General features: G+C 41.4%; 1 protein-coding gene across 1 annotated transcript in view; it reads left to right on the forward strand.

The window, feature by feature from the left end:
* The first annotated feature begins 630 nt into the window (after positions 1 to 630).
* TRPA1 (transient receptor potential cation channel subfamily A member 1) overlaps positions 631 to 17821 on the forward strand; it is a 61434-nt gene continuing 44243 nt past the window's right edge. The window contains exons 1-8 of the mRNA XM_073329391.1: positions 631 to 747; positions 2515 to 2677; positions 3160 to 3335; positions 8179 to 8286; positions 9565 to 9673; positions 11195 to 11340; positions 12761 to 12897; positions 15094 to 15142. Of these exons, the coding sequence (XP_073185492.1) occupies positions 631 to 747; positions 2515 to 2677; positions 3160 to 3335; positions 8179 to 8286; positions 9565 to 9673; positions 11195 to 11340; positions 12761 to 12897; positions 15094 to 15142 (1005 nt within the window). The remainder of the gene's footprint in view (positions 748 to 2514; positions 2678 to 3159; positions 3336 to 8178; positions 8287 to 9564; positions 9674 to 11194; positions 11341 to 12760; positions 12898 to 15093; positions 15143 to 17821) is intronic.

Consider the following 17821-nt stretch of genomic DNA (forward strand, 5'->3'; position numbering starts at 1 on the left):
CCTTGCATGAGGCTGGGAGAGCCTTTATCCAGACCTGAAGGAGAGCCCTGTGTGGCTCAAAAGCTTGCCTCTCTCACCAACAGAAGTTGGTCCCATGTACCTCACCCACCTGGCCCCTCTAGGACTGGCAGCTGTGAATCTCCCTCTCACAGGCCCCTGGGAGGGCGCAAAATTCACCCCCTTCCTTCCCTCCCTCCCTCCCCGAACGCTCTCCTCGCCCCCTCAGCACAGTGCTTCGCTCCTGGCCGGCAGGGGAAAGACCCCGGGCTCAGCCTCCCTGGCGCAGCTCGGGAAAGGGTTCCCTGAGTCGTGCCGGCCGGGGCTGCCGGCTGGTGGAAAGGCGGCGGGCAAGGGTTGGTCTCCTTGGCCAGGCGGGGAGACGTTTCCTGAGTGCCCCCAGCGCTTCGCGTCCCTAGAGCCTCTTCCCGCTGCGGGTCCCCCAGCCTCGTCGGGCTCCCGGCGGGGGCCGCCCGTGGGGGAGCTGAGGTGCGCGGCATGAGGCGTGTCCCTAGCCGGCCGCGCTCCGCGCCCTGCCGCCGGCGCCTCCCCCCCCCCCCCCCCCGCCGGCGCGGGACTCACTCGCTGCTCTCGCTCCCTTCCAGGTGGCCGGGGCGGGCGGCGGACAGAGCCATGAAGCGCGCCCTGCTGAGGATGTTCCCGCCGCGGGACAAGGCGGCGTGCGGCTCCTACGAGGGGGTCGTGTGCGAGGCCGATGCCGCCTCCCTCGCCTCGCAGGACGTCTTTAAGGTCGGTGCGGCGAGAAGCGGGGCAGACGGGCTGGCGAATGGGGCAAGGACGGGGCTGGGCAGGCGCTGAGGGCGCGGGGAAGGTTCTGCCGGGGGGGGGGAGAGGTGTCTAAGGGGGGAAGATGGGGGGCTGAGTTGTCTAAGGTGTGGGGGAGGGGATGGGAGAGGCTGGAGGCAGCAGAGGGCGTGGGGCGGGAGGAGGCTTGGAAGGGTCAATGTCAGCAACCCTCTGTTTCCCCCTACACCCACTAACGCCCCGCGCCCCCACACACTGTATTTCCACGGATAACAGTCCAAATGCACAGCCCGGGGGGGGGGGGGAAGGAAAGGAAAATGCCGCTTGAGAACTTGCCTGCAGTGATGGTGAGCCCTGTTGGTCCTCAGATGTTCGCTACTGTGATATTGGGTATCCCTAGATTATTATTAGCTAGTATGACATGAAGAAGAGCTGTGTGTGGCTTGAAGGCTTGTCTCTCTCACCCACAGAGTTTGGCCCGATACAAGACGTTGCCTCACCCACCTTGTGTCCCTTGAGAACTTACCAGAGTTTGATCTAAGGTTACTTGGTATATTTGGGGGTGGGATATTGACAATTTAGATGTTAATGGTGCGAAAGCTTTAACGTTTTGAATCTCAGTGTTTATTCTCATTAAGTAATGATTGTCTGACCCCTTCTATTGTCTGACATGCATCTGCATAATTTCCTGCAGCTGTGAACATTTTAATGGATTTTTTTTCTCCAAAGCAGTCCAGAATCCTGAGGGCACAAGCCCCCTCTCCTTGAACTGTGACTTGGAGGTGCAGCCCCGAATCATTCTCAATCTCAGTGTAAAGTTCTGTTCAGGGAAAGGGTCAAGATTGTTTATTTTCCTTCATCGTTAACCTCTTCCCCTCCTGGACACAGGGGAACAGAATAGAGGCTGGTGGGTGGGAAGATCTTTGACTTTATGCAGAAGGGAAAACAGTTGAGTCTAGATTACTTACATTTTTGTTAATTTCTTTTTGCTGCTTGTCTTGAGTTTGATTTTGCACTCATTGAAGTCAATGGGAGTTTTGCCATTGACTTCAGTGGAGCAGGATTTGATTCCTTCAGCATGGAGTTGTGCAGTTGATGAGCTATGGAGGTTTCTGGTTATACCAACTGCAAAGAGCACATACTCATTTCAGTATTTGAATACAGCTATTTACATGCATTATCAGGCTGTAAGACAGGAGCAATAATATGAAAAATATACGCAATTCATGTGGTACTTTCTGATTCTTATTCTTTGCCATTCTTTTTAGCAAAAGGGAAAATTAGAAGAAGTTGGAGTAAGGATGTTGAATTACACTTATACTTTTAAATATTGTATTTCATGTTTGGATTGGTGTGAAAGTGTCTGTTTTTTAATTTTCTGTTGCCAGCTGGTTTATATATTTGGTTGATCCATTTAGTTTGTCTTTGATATATTGAAAGCTCAAATCAATTATAAGATTTTATATGATAAATCAATGAAAAAGTTGAACATTTTCAGAAATAACTGCTTTTACTTTTAGAAACTAATTGAATGGTAAGGCCAGGAACAAATCACACATTTATATGTCACATAATGAAAAACGTGTGCAAGGTCCTAAGTAAAAGTAATGTAGTCCAACTGCTTTTGAAACTGATAGGCAAACAAGACAGAGAGAAATTTTATTCTGATCTACTTTTTAGCATATGGTGTTACTAAAGTCTTGTTTAGTGGAAAAAAATAAAGCAATTTACAATATTTGCACCCAAAATTAGGTGATTTCAGATGGAAGTGCTTGCAGATTGCGGAGTTTAATTAAGAAAAATCGTTCTGGGCTTAGCAAATTGGATGAACTGAAGGCCACTCCATTGCATCATGCTGCAGGAGGAGGTCACATAGAATTAATGGAGATGATTTTAGATGATTCTTCCAATGAAGGTAATACTTGATTAAATTATCTTCTGTATCATTAAATAAAAATAGTTTAAATAAAAGCATCCATTACTTCAATGGTGTAGATTGGTGTTCGGATTTATTACTGCCATCTTCACAGAGGAATCACGATTTTCTTAACATTGTTTTGGTATCTTTGTTACATGTTCATCCTTGCTCTCCTCTGTTGTTGTATGATGACATTTTTAATGTAATATTACCTCTCAATCATAACATTGTGGATTCAGCATAGGACATAATTAATTAATTGTAATTCATTTATAATGTAACTGGCACCTTAGTAATAGCAGCAAGAGTCTTTCACAGTTGATGATTTATTTAAACAAACCTACAAACAAACCCAGTGACAGAGAACCTCTACTGAAAATATATTTCACAGGAAAATCAGTTGTCTATTAACTGCATCAGAACATTTGCCAGCTACATGTTTATTGTAGTATACTTTGTTTTTTTACCTTTTGACCTAGCGCTAAATGTGATGGACTCCTCTGGAAACACCCCATTGCACTGGGCCACAAAAAAAAACCAGGTTGAAAGTGTTAAATTACTTCTCAGCAGAGGCGCTAACCCAAACATTCTAAACTCCAGTATGATGGCACCTCTTCATCTAGCTGTGCAGTGCCTTCACAATGAAATAGTTAAGGTAAGATTATAGTCCAAGTAAATATACATGCATAAAGGGCTCAAGAGCCCCCTGGGCACACAATTTCACTAGTTGTATGCAAAATTCCAAGTGTACAAATTCACACACAAGAAGCTTATACCCACTGAAAATATAGCCCTTTAAGTTCTTCAGATGGCAGGTACTCACAAAAGAGATAAACTGTACTCAAAAGTTGCTAAGCAAAAGTGACTTACCAACAAAGTTATCCATTAAGATTTGTTCTGACCATGGTTTTTAGTAAGAAAACTTGGTTTTTAGTAAAACATTTTATAACCACGTTGAAAACAATTTCAATACAAATATTGATAAAGCTGAAATTAAGCAAATTAAGCAAATGGGACTGTTCCAAATCCTGAGAAACAGAAACAACTTTCAGAGTAGTAGCCGTGTTAGTCTGTATCCGCAAAAAGAAAAGGGGTGCCACAAGTACTCCTTAGAGACTAACAAATTTATTTGCACGTAAGCTTTCGTAGCTTATGCTCAGATAAATTTGTTAGTCTCTAAGGTGCCACAAGTACTCCTTTTCTTTTTGCGGATACAGGCTAACACGGCTGCTATTCTGAAACCTGTCATTATGCAAGGCACTGAATTTAGCAGTATGGAGTGGAAATCTATCAACTTCATGAAAAAACTCGTACAGATACAGATAGACATCATCTTCCTTTCTAAATGCAAACAGATGGACATCATACCAAAAGGGCTGAAGGTAAAAAATCCATTACAATCTACATACCACACAGACTATGCTGACAGATTGTGCCACACACTCCCAAAGAAACTGCAGAACCACCTGATCAGCATCCAATATAGCAAACAGGGAAAGATTAAGAATGAGCTCTCAAAACTGGATACTCTCATAAAAAACCAACCCTCCACACAAACTTCCTTGTGGCTGGACTTTACAAAAACTAGACAAGACATTTACAACACACACTTTGCTTCTTTACAAAAGAAAAAGGACACTAAACTATCTAAACTACTACATGCCACAAGGGGCCACAACAGTGGTTCCTTTAACCCACCCAGCAATATTGTTAATCTATCCAGCTATACTCTTAGGAAAGATTCTTCTGCTGGGCTATCTTGGGGTCTCTCGTTCTGCCCCTCCACTCCCACGAACATGATACAGTTCTGTGGTGACCTAGAATCCTATTTTCGATGTCTCTGACTCAAGGAATATTTCCAACACACCTCTGAACAGCATACTAACCCACAGAGATCTTCCTACCAACACTACAAAAAGAAGGATTCTGGGTGGACTCCTCTTGAAGGTCGAAACAACAGACTGGACTTGTACATAGAGTGCTTCTGCCGACGTGCATGGGCTGAAATTGTGGAAAACAACATCGCTTGCCTCATAACCTCAGCCGTGCAGAACACAATGCCATCCATAGCCTCAGAAACAATTCTGACATCATAATCAAAAAGGCTGACAAAGGAGGTGCTGTTGTCATCATGAATAGGTCGGAATATGAACAAGAGGCTGCTAGGTAGCTCTCCAACACCACATTCTACAAGCCATTTCCCTCTGATCCCACTGAGGGTTACCAAAAGAAACTACACCATCTGCTCAAGAAACTCCCTGAAAAAGCACAAGAACAAATCTGCACAGACACACCCCTAGAACCCTGAGCAGGGGTATTCTATCTGCTACCCAAAATCCATAAACCTGGAAATCCTGGACGCCGCATCATCTCAGGCATTTGCACCCTGACAGCAGGATTGTCTGGCTATGTAGACTCCCTTCTCAGGCCCTACTCTACCAGCACTCCTAGCTATCTTTGAGACACCACTGACTTCCTGAGGAAACTACACCATCCTGATCTTCCTGAAAACACCTTCCTGGCCACTATGGATGTAGAAGCCCTCTACACCAACATTCCACACAAAGATGGACTACAAGCCGTCAGGAACAGTATCCCCAATAATGTCACGGCAAACCTGGTGGCTGAACTTTGTGACTTTGTCCTCACCCATAACTATTGCACATTTGGGGACAATGTATACCTTCAAATCAGTGGCACTGCTATGGGTACCTGCATGGCCCCACGGTATGCCAACATTTTTATGGCTGACTTAGAACAACGCTTCCTCAGCTCTCGTCCCCTAATGCCCCTACTCTCCTTGTGCTACATTGATGATATCATCATCATCTGGACCCATGGAAAAGAATTCCTTAAGGAATTCCACCATGATTTCAACAATTTCCATCCCACCATCAACCTCAGCTTGGACCAGTCCACACAAGAGATCCACTTCCTGGACACTACAGTGCTAATAAGCGATGGTCACATAAACACCACCCTATACTGGAAACCTACTGACCGCTATACTTACCTACATGCCTCCAGCTTTCATCCGGACCACATCAAACGATCCATTGTCTACAGCCAAGCTCTACGATACAACCGCATTTGCTCCAACCCCTCAGACAGAGACAAACGCCTACAAGATCTCTATCAAGCGTTCTTACAACTTACAACAACAGTACCCACCTGCTGAAGTGAAGAAACATATTGACAGAGCCAGAAGAGTTCCCAGAAGTCACCTACTACAGGACAGGCCCAACAAAGAAAATAACAGAACGCCACTAGCCATCACTTTCAGCCCCCAACTAAAACCACTCCAGCGCATCATCAAGGCTCTACAACCTATCCTTAAGGATGACCCATCATTCTCACAGATCTTGGGAGAAGGCCAGTCCTTGCTTACAGAAAGCCCCCCAACCTGAAGCAATTACCAGCAATCACACACCACACAACAAAACCACTAACCCAGGAACCTGTCCTTGCAACAAAGCCCATTGCCAACTGTTTCCACATATCTATTCAGGGGACACCATCATAGGGCCTAATCACATCAGCCACACTATCAGAGGTTTCAGAGTAACAGCCGTGTTAGTCTGTATTTGCAAAAAGAAAAGGAGTACTTGTGGCACCTTAGAGACTAACCAATTTATTAGAGGCTCATTCACCTGCACATCTACCAATGTGATATGTGCCAGCAATGCCCCTCTGCCATGTACATTGGTCAAACTGGACAGTCTCTACGTAAAAGAATAAATGGACACAAATCAGATGTCAAGAATTAGAACATTCAAAAACCAGTTGGAGAACACTTCAGTCTCTCTGGTCACTCGATTACAGACCTAAAAGTCGCAATTCTTCAACAAAAAAACTTCAAAAACAGACTCCAATGAGAGACTGCTGATTTGGAATTAATTTGCAAACTGGACACCATTACATTAGGCTTGAATAAAGACTGGGAGTGGATGTGTCATTACACAAAGTAAAGCTATTCCCCCCCCTACTGTTCCTCACAAGTTCTTGTCAACTGCTGGAAATGGCCCACCTTGATTATCACTACTAAAGGGTTTTTTTATTCTCTCCTGCTGGTAATAGCTAACCATTCCTGATCACTCTTGTTACAGTGTGTATGGAAACACCCATTGTTTCATGTTCTCGGTGTATATAAAATCTCTCCACTGTATTTTCCACTGCATGCATCCAATGAAGTGAGCTGTAGCTCATGAAAGCTTACACTCAAATAAATTTGTTAGTCTCTAAGAAGCCACAAGTACTCCTTTTCTTTTTGCAGAAACAACTTTGAAATTTTTAGCAAAACTATTTCCCCATTTGTTGACGAGGCATATGTTGTGTAAGTAGAATTCTGGAAGTTACTAGCTCATGCATTTGTTATAACATCACCAGAAAAGAACTTTTCTAAATTGCATCCAAACTCTTCTGATAGTTTTCTCAAACACAAAAAGGAAGAAAACACCACTGTGGTCCATAATGTAACTAAAGTTCTGTAAGATGTCAGAGATTCCCCTAAACAGCTGCCAAAACCTCCAGCTTCCTCCTCACAATTTTGCACATATGCATTGTCTGTTAAAAATAAATGTGGAACACGGAATTTGAAAATTAAATTCTGGATATGGGCCTAAATTCACCTTCAAGACTCTGCACAAGTCTGCTCATGCTTACATATATGCTCTCATGTCTTCCCCCGCACTTTCCTCTATTTAACCTAACTCTCCCTTTGTTTCCCTTTCCAAAAGCTAGTTAATATGCCAAATTCTCCAGTGCCGACAAGGCATATGGGAGCTATTTGAAAGGGAAATAAAGTAAAGTTTATTTAGCAAGAGAAAACACAGAGAAATATAGATAATATCTAGAGACATTTAATTTTTCTCAGATCTCCCAGAATCCATTGCTTCTTAGACCTGTTCTGGTAACTTTGTTAGATATCCAGACAGCAGTAGAAATTCAGTGGTATATAGTTCAGTGCCAGTGTAAACACAGGGCAAAACTGAATCAGAACTTGGCCCAAAATAGTATCGCTAGTGTGTAGTCACTTTACTGTTGGTGCTTACAGCAGTATTGTCCCACTAGTTCAATTACTAGTGACTCTCTACTGTAAACATAAGCTTTCTTTCCCTGGCCTACTCTCACCTGTATCTTCTTGCACTGTGGTACATATATCTGGAACTCCTTTCCTCTCCTTCTATTACTCTGCATGCTGTTGGTGCGCCTCAAACAGAACACTAATAATAAGAAATGATGCATGATAAGCAATTAAATTAGTTCAAAATTTTAAAGGTTCTCTTTTGTGATTATTAGCCACGATGGGCAAGAATGGTGTCCCTATCCTCTGTTTGCCAGAAGCTGGGAATGGGTGATGGGGTGGATCATTTGATGATTACCTATTCTGTTCATTCCCTCTGAAGCACCTGGTTTTGGCCACTGTTGGAAGACAGGATAATGGGCTAGATGGACCATTGGTCTGACCCAGTATGGCCGTTCTTATGTTTACTTTCTAGGTGTTGGTCCAACACAGCAGTACAGATGTTAATCTGGAAGGAGAAACTGGCAACACACCTATAATAGTAGCATGTTACAAAGAAAATCCTGAGGCACTGACGCTTCTGGTACGTAGAATGATTTGATTTCCCCTAATGTTCTTCTGCTTATCTTAATACAATGTGTTGTCTGTTTTTCTACTTTGTATAGCTCTGCTTAACCAAAGAAGTGTAAGCATAAATTAAAGCCCCAGTACGGCAAGTTGCATGAGCCTGAGTGGAGCCCTGTTCACTTCAATGGCCTCTTATAATACTGCAAATAAGTGTGTCACATCCTAGTGCTCTCATATAGTTCCATTACATGTAAGGGTGCATCTATTTGCAAAATTGGTGTCTTAAGCTAGAAAAAAGACATTTTAACATCTTGCATGAGGTATATTTTTTTTTATTTTTTCTGAAATGCAGTGTGTTTTATCTGCCAGCATATGCCTGTCTTTCCTTGGGAATCTTTTAAATCTCTTTGTACCTACAGCAGCACTATGAAAAAATGTGTTAACAAGATTCTTGAGTGCATTATGTTAAAACAATGCCCATTCCTGAGAAAAATAGCTTGTCCTGGCCAAGCTGGAAGAAAGAGAAGAGGCAATGGATGTAGTTTAATTAGGCTGCAACTTTATTCACTTAAAATATCTGGGAATACCCACCAATAAATCATACAGTGTGGGTCATCATTATTTCCTTAATTGTTTTCTCCTATTTGGGAGAACTTCTGTGTGCCCTCCCCCTTCCCAACTTGGTCCCAGTCTGTTGCTGGGACCCCAGCAACATTGAATGATGGTTATGGGGGACTGGAAAAAGGGGATTAGGGGTTGTCTCCCCACTGTACCAGACGTTAGGAGTCCCAGCCCCATTTTCCCAGCTTCCTTGGGGGTGTCTTCCCCTAAATCCCTTTCCAAATCGAGTTTATCAGGGAACTGTATTCCCTCTGTACCTTGTGCCTACACTGGACAGCTGCTACACCTACTATCTACTAAGCTTCCCCACTGGGTCTCCAGTCTGCTGTGAGAAAGGTGAAAAAACTCACTCCACTTTGGTCCAGTATATTTAAAAAACCCCAGGAAACCCCAAATGAAATGTGATTTTGGAAATGTGAATTTTAGAAAACCATTGGGTAAACTTCAAGCATGCTCCTTGAGGAATTATACTTCACTGTTTATTGGATTTATATATATATAAGTCTAGCCTGCTATTCTATTTTTTTTTTTCAAATGAATCATGTATTTTAAAGATCATCAAAACATAGAATAGACACAGACATTACAAGTGAGAAAGTACATCTATGATAACGTGTTATTTGGTCATAATTTGCAGCATGCCATTTAACTATATGTGAACGCTATTTTTCAGCTTGAAAATGGAGGAAAGTTATGTAAATCAAACAAAACTGGATGTATGCCTGTCCATGCAGCTGCCTTTTCAGGTGCAAAAGCATGCATGGAAATTATTTTAAAAAAAGGTAAATAAATGTTCCAAATCTCTTTTGTTTCATCCTTATTAGTTATAGGTACTGTAAATGAGTAGCCTCCTCCCAGCTGCGCTCTCGTGGCCTCAAGGCAGCCCTTCAGTTGGCCCCTCGCCTCATTTTCCCTTCTGAGTCCCCAGTATCTCCATGGAGGCTTATCTTCTAATCCACACACAGTTCATTAGTAAAACGTAGTGCAAATAGTCCACAGTAAAAGTTCCAAAACATAGTCCATATCATGCCAGTACAAGTAGTCCTTAAAAAGCACATTATCCTTTTGGCCACTGACATAACACCAACCACATTCTGGCATCTTCCGCTGTACCTGGACTCTTTGTCAGTCCTCTGTTCCTCAGCTATGACAGCTACTCCAGGCCTTCCTTTTGGGGGGCAACCCCGCTCTCCTCATGGGAACTCCCAAAGCCTCTCTTCTGGGAGTATCCTCCTTTTGTTCTTTCTCTGGATCCAGCTCTCCAGCAAGGAGACATCAGCTGGTAAGCCCCTCTGCTGCTCCCCCTTCCTTCAGCCTTTTCTGGCTGTTGGCTCTGGCTTAGAGCCAGGAGGAATCCCTCTCTCTGCTGCTGCTGCTCCTCCTCCTCCTATTATTACTACCTTTAGCCCTCTCCATCCTTGGCTTTCTGACTTGAGGATGCCAGCCAGCCAGCAAACCCTTCTTGCTGCTCTCCTGCCTTCAGACTTCTCCCAGGGACTGTCTTCTCTCTATGGCAGCTTTCTCTCTCCCTTCTCCTGTCTGACTCACCCTGCTCTGACATTTAACTGACCTTTTATAGGCCCCCAGGTGCTGCCCCATCCTCTTAATTGGCCCAACTGGGAGCACCTAGACTGGGACAGGAGAACTGAACCCAGTTTCATTAAATGGGCCACCTATCCTGTTACAGGTATGTCTATAGTTGAGCTGGGAGGCTTGTGTAGATGTACATCCATGAGTTCTGCTTGTGCTAGTGCCTAAAAAAGAATGTGTCCATGGTGGCACAGGCGGTGGCTCAGGCTAGCCACCTGAGTACGTACCCAGGGGTCAGGTGGGATTATACTTGCGGCAGCTAGCCCAAGTGGCCGCCTGTCCTGCTGAGACACACTGCCATTTTTAGACACTAGCTTGAGCAGAGCTAATGCGGGTAAGTCTTAAGCGGGCTGGGAATCACATCTCCCAATTCAAATATAGACATACCTGTAGTGACACTTAGTGCGTATTTAGTACTTTGCTTCTCAAAGGGCTATGCAAAAGTTTTGATCCTGCAAACATTTACACACTATAACTCTCTACAAGTTCAATGAGCATGCTCCAATGAGTAAAGTTACAGATATGGCTAAGTGCGTGTACAACGAGGGCCATAACTCATATGCTCAGTGCATTCACAGAACTCCATGAGTGTTAACAGGAGTTACATGTTGGTATTTAGGGGGAAAATATATCCCTATATTTGTTTGTTTTTTAAATCTTGATTTCTTGTGTTATCTTTATTTAATATGTTTGCATTTTATTTTCTTTCTCAGGTGAAGAATTAGGTCATTCTACTGAAAGTCACATCAATTTTACCAATAATGGAAAGTGCAGTCCTCTCCATCTGGCAGTTCAGAGTGGAGACTTGGAAATGATTAAAATGTGCATCGAATTTGGAGCACAGATTGATCTGAAGCAGGTAATATAATATAATACAATGCATAATCCCCTTCGTTTTCAGTTTTAACTAATTTTGTCGAAAAAATCACAGGTTTTACAGAAAGTAATGTTCATTTTTTTCCGATTTTACCCTATTTTTGTATTATTCAAATATATAAAGATAACTTGTTTTATTAGGAAAATACAATGTCTTGCATGAGATATATGTATTACAATAAAACATCAGTCTGTGTGTATATGAAAAGCTGCCTGTTGAAGTCAGGCTATGTTTTAGTCTAGAAGATACGCACAATAAACAAACAGGCAAGCATGCAAGCTCTGACGTGCGTGCGCATCTGAACCTACTGATGAATCTCACACCCATTGCGTGCAGGTTTCAAGCTGTTAGCAGATAACAGTTTAAAGATTTGACATCCTAAAATGGGAAGATAATGAAAATCTGTATCAGAATAAGTTTCAGAACATAAGGAAGTATTTGAAAGTTTTAAAAAAACAAAAACAGGAGAAAAGGATTAAATTGAGTGTATGCACTGCAAATGATGTGGCCCAATTATTTAATGTAAACATTTATAGGCTAATAGTTCTAAGTCTACAAGAGTAAACTGTTTATTCAAATGAAAAGTTTTATTTGGGGCTTAGAGATATATTGTTTTCTTAAACTCAGAGGTGGCATTGTGTTTTGAGTTCTGTTTTTAGTTCTGCAGCAAACCACATTGAATTCCATTAATCAAAGCATTAATCTACTGAATACTTTTTTCCCATCCTTTAGTCCACTGAAATAAACCTCAATATTTACCCATGTAATCTACGTTTCTTCCACCGATATGGCATCATGAAAAAGACTATTTCAATTCAATGAGACTTTCTGATCATTAAAAGTTATACATGTGTAGCCAAAAGGAAAAACACAGGACCACTCAGACATCTATCAAGGGTGGATATGATTCACCCAGTCAAACAGATCACATATAAATAAGGGCTAACAAGCAAACAATTACTGTTTATAAAATGAAGAAATTGGAAAATGTACCTCAGGAAATAAATCAAATATAATAATTAACATGACAAAAATGACTACCTATAGATGATTTCCTCTGCTTTAGCATCCAACCTTCAAAGCTACTCACTGTGGCCATTATTATTCTAGCTACAAAGGACAGCTTGGACTTTTTCACAGTCCATCTATGTCATTCAGTTCAAGGGGCTGCTGTTCAATGACTAAGAGTAACTGGTAGACCTTAAAAATTATCTAATTAACACTGCATTATTCCTAGACTTCTGTGGCCTAATATGTAAGAGTCCAAGTGTACGAACTGAAGTGTGGTCTCCTGCATGGCAATTCATATCACTGAAGTCAGGCTACGACTCATCTTTTAAGCAGATAGAATTGATTGAAAAATCATTTGATTTTAAATTGTGCCGTATAATCCTGTTTGCAGAATGAAAAATGCACAGCTCTTCATTTTGCTGCCACCCAAGGAGCAACTGAGATTGTTAAATTAATGATGTCATCCTATTCTGGTGATGAATCTATTATTGATGCAGTAGATGGGAATAAGGAAACACTGCTTCACAGGTAAGAGAATCCTCTAACATTATATTCATAATCCCTGTTTCAGTTCCAACAATATCCAACAGTATAACTTCAACTGATGAGAGAAAACAGGGGATGAGCATCCACATCTGGAGGGGTTTCTCACTGATATGGGGATTCAGTAGGTAGGTGATCTCACAAGGATACACTGTAATTGGTTGATTGGTCAAGCTACTGGATGCCTGGTGTCCTGTGCCTAGGGTCAAGACCAGAGAGAGATCGAGATTCTGGCATCTCAAATGGTACATTCAGCAATGTACACTGCCTCTTTGAACTGGAAAACTACTCTAGTGTAGGGTCAGTGGGCAGACAAGCTGAAAGAAATTGCAGTACTGGAAAAGGGATACTCATGGGAAGATAGAAGATGACATTTTGGAACTATCAAAAGCCTTTTGAGGCACCAGGCCAAATAAATGCTAAACTTGGTTTACCAGGATTCAGTGGACCTTCCCAAACAAATGAATGAACAAGGAATGTTAAAAACGCACTGGAGTCTATTTCACTGTTCTGTAACAAAGCCATTTAGTGCCTGATTTTCAGAAAAATCACGGTGCAACTGCACATCCATGCACAGTTTCTATGCCTGCTTATGCAAATCACGCATTTGTAAATGGCCATTTTTACATGTAATGGCATCTCAGCCTGGAGTAAATTAAAGCAGCAGCAGTAGCAAGATCAGGATTTTGCTGTTGAAGAAAGGCAGGAAAATAGAAAAGCAGGCATTCTGCACAACAGCAGATGATTTTTGTCACCACCCAATGAATTTTGGCTGAGGAATGTGCCACCAGGCATCACAAGAAGAGTTCATTGTTAACAGGATTCCTCAGAAGACTCCATAAGGTAGGTAGGAGCTCTAATCTGTTAAGGGCAGCAAGCGTGTGTGGGATGAGACCCAGTTAGAGTCCTGGGTTAAGGCTTCAGTTTGAATATTTTACAAAGCCTATGTCCTGTCATCTTGGAGTTTCTTTTGTCCATATGCTAAATATTTGATCTTCCTGGCAGGAGATATCTCCTGTATATAGAGTAGCAGCCGTGTTAGTCTGTATCCGCAAAAAGAACAGGAGTACTTTTGGCACCTTAAAGACTAACAAATTTTTTAGAGCATAAGCTTTCGTGGGCTACAGCCCACTTTATCGGATGCATAGAATGGAACATATAGTAAGAAGATATATACACACACATACATAGAAGGTGGAAGTTGCCATACAAACTGTAAGAGGCTAATTAATTAAGATGAACTATTATCAGCAGGAGAAAAAAACTTTTGTAGTAATAATCAAGATGGCCCATTTAGACATCAGGAATCATAACATTCAAAAACTGGTAGGAGAACACTTCAACCTCTCTGGCCACTCAGTAAAAGACTTAAGGGTGGCAATTTTGCAACAGAAAAGCTTCAAAAACAGACTCCAATGAGAAACTGCTGAGCTTGAATTAATATGCAATACCATTAACTTGGGTTTGAATAGAGACTGGGAGTGGCTGGGTCATTACACATATTGAATTTATTTCCCCATGTTAAGTATCCTCACACCTTGTCAACTGTCTAAATGGACCATCTTGATTATCACTACAAAAGTTCGCCCTGAGGTATGTTTTAATTCATTCTCTAGTTTTGGTATGGAATTGATTACCATGGTCAGAATATTCCCTGAGCAGGGTCAATGCAATTGCAGGGCCTGATCTGGCATTCTGTACACATCCAAAGCTTCCAGTAGGGTCAGTGGGAGTTCTGGGTGCCATATCCCATTGAAATCATTTGGAGTTTCAGGTGTACACAGAATAAGTTGAGCTCCTGGTGCATAATACTTTGTATCAACATTTTGTGGTATTATAAAAAGTACTAATTTCTGGCTGTATTGCAGTCAATAGGAGTTTTACCGTTGACTTTACGGGGGAGGCCAGGATTTCACTCAATGAGTTTTTAGCATATCTGTATAATTGAACATGGTTAAAAATCCAAGGCCCACAATACAGGGAGTCCACAAGGTCCACAATAATTTATTCTATGAGCTTATTATAGAGGAAGCATTTTTGGTCTCTCTCTTTCTCTCTTGTTTATATAAAGAAAATCATTTGAAAGCACTGAAAGAAGGCAGCAGATGTAGAAAAGCATTGGGCTTTACTTTTAAAGTTCATTGATCTTTCTAAAATAACTATATGTTTTTCCCCCCACAGGACTGCATTATTTGATCACTATGAACTGGCAGAGTATTTAATTTCAATGGTAAATATTTAATCAAGGAATATATTAACAAAGATTGTTGCTAGCTACTAATGCAGGTTGTGTAGAAACATCTATTAAAGACTTTTACTTAAAAAATAATTTCCTGTTTAGCAAGTACAGGAAATTACAAAGAGGGATGTTTCTTCAGGAACAGGTTTTTTTGTTTAAATATATTTCATAATACACAGCTGCAAATTACAGTACTGCTGTAGTTATGATTCCACTGTAGCGTTCTGTAGGGGTTCATAATGATGCTGCAAAACTGATTCTGTATTTGTATTTGAGTTATTCAGACAGAGTTTTAACATGCAGAAGTGTTTGTAGAATATGCCAGAATGATTCAGTTGGCCTCACTTTTAAAGTAATTAACAAGGAAAGGAAATAAAACTTAAATATACATTTAATTTAATTCATTTGCTTTTTTCAGAAGTGAAATCTCACACCCACCGTGTGTGTGTGTGTGTGTGTGTGTGTGTATGTGACAGGCATCACACAGATGTTTCTAGGTGGGGAAAAGGGTTCATGTGTGGTCCAGCAATATCTTGTACACACACACACACGAGATTTATTGGGTTTGTTCATGGAATAATTGGGAAAGAAAAAGGGGAAACATAGTTGAGGCTGCTGCTGGCTAGAATGTGGGTGCACATTGACACCGATGTAGATTATAAGATTTTTATATTCACTGTATGCTCTACTATATTACTATATCCTCTGTGTTAGTACAGTGCTGAGCAAATTGTCAGGAGTCAGTAGAGCTATGCCAATTTATACTAGCTGAAGATTTTGCCCTTAATGTTGTGTCAATAGACAGTAAATGTTAGAAATGTTTTAGTCCATACAAGTAGTTGTCCTTGTCTTAGGAACTTTAGTAAAAGTGAGCTATGGAACCAGTTCTTTTTTTTTTTTTTTTTAAATATCAGCAAATGCTGACACTTGGCATTAGAATATTTAAACTTATCCTTGAGTAGTAACAGGCACATATATGTTTTCACCTGTGAAGGGTAGGTACTAGTTTGTGAATGTGGAAGTCCATGTGCACAAACAATTAGAGCCTAAAGGATGAAAATCCAGTATTTAACACTGTATTTGTTAAGAATGAACTTGCATTCCTTTCTGATGTTCTCTAGAATGTTTTTGTTGCATTCCTGAGGTCTGGCTGAGCTATGCTCAACGTAGGATCCATGCTGGAAAGTGAAGGTGACTATCATGTTCCTGTACCCAATATGGACTGGTCTCAAAACTGGCTTATACACACCAGATGTGTTCATCATTAGATCTGTTAATGCTCTGCCAGTCTGGCTGAGGTTCATTGAAATAAGATATTTTGCATAAAGTGCCACCTATGTCTGAACAGTATAATACAGTTTAGCTTTTGCATTCCATTACATCTCCCCCTTTAAGTTCTACATTCTTACCATTTACAGTATTTATACCAGGGGTTCTCAAACTGGGGCTTGGGACCCCTCAGGGGGTCACGAGGTTATTACATAGGGGATCGCGAGCTGTCAGCCTCCAGACCAAAATCATATTTCATTTGGAATGACTTAAATTCTGCTGCAATGAATTGCAATCCATTGTACATCACTAATTGTTCTGGAATACCAAAGTAAGCAAAAGTGCTCTTCAGTTTCTCGATAATACTGCAACGTGTTAGGTCTTTCAAGTACATTATTTCTATATGCCTGAAAAAATAGTCCACAATGACCAGGTAATGATATCCTCTGAATTTGCATAAATCTGCCATAGCCTCTTCCAAGGTCTTTCTGGTACAGGGTGTTTGTATACTGTGGTTCAGCATTATCTCTTTTGTGCTCAATCTCTGCCCCAAAGTCTGATATCATCAGCTTCCTCCATATTTTTCACTAGGCCCATCATGGGTGCTGAGAAGGTTGTTGGTCTTAGATCCCCTAATCACATACACTCTGAATGCAAAGCTTTTGCGTTTGTAAGTTGTTTCTTGATGAATTGGCCTGTGCATTTCAGAGTATCTCCAGGGCTAGTCAGAGCTGTGTCAGGTGTCTTCAGCTCTGGGAGGGGTTGAAGGTGATTGTAAGGGCTGTCTGAGGTGACTGAGACATCAGCTTCTGAGTCAATTTTAAAGTCAATAGTCATGCCATGAATATTCAGTTTCACTGTCCAGGTATGTTCTATGTCATTGTAAGTGATAGGTCCCCAAAACAAAGGCTCTTGATTGTTTGTAATCTGAGTTAACTCCCAGCTGTAAAATGTCCATATTTCATGCTTATTACAACCTGTGCCTCTAACTGGACATTCATCATCTCTTGGGATATGACTTTTTCCACACCTCGTGCATGTAGGCTGGAATGTGTCCCTCTCTTCTTGCATTGGGGTTTTATGATCGTGATTTTTAAGACTCAAGTGTCTGCAGTTGCTAAGCTAGTTTCAGGTTTTTAAGTTTGTCAAGTTTCTCTAGGTTTTCCTGTTTCACCACTATTTTGCTATTTGAATAGCTATGGCTAGAATGAAATCTATCTTCAGTTATAGCTGCTGTGAAAGGTTTTTAACTGTTAGCCCAATAACCAATGTGTCTCTGATATATTTATGTTTTGCATTCCCCAAATCAGTTTTCAGCCAAATATGTAGAGCTCTATATGTAGAGCTCTTATAAAACATTCAACCTTTTTCCTTGGTTCGGAGTTCTCTGGTAAAAACATG

This window comes from Lepidochelys kempii, chromosome 2 (assembly GCF_965140265.1).
Source record: "Lepidochelys kempii isolate rLepKem1 chromosome 2, rLepKem1.hap2, whole genome shotgun sequence".
Lineage (NCBI taxonomy): Eukaryota > Metazoa > Chordata > Testudines > Cheloniidae > Lepidochelys > Lepidochelys kempii.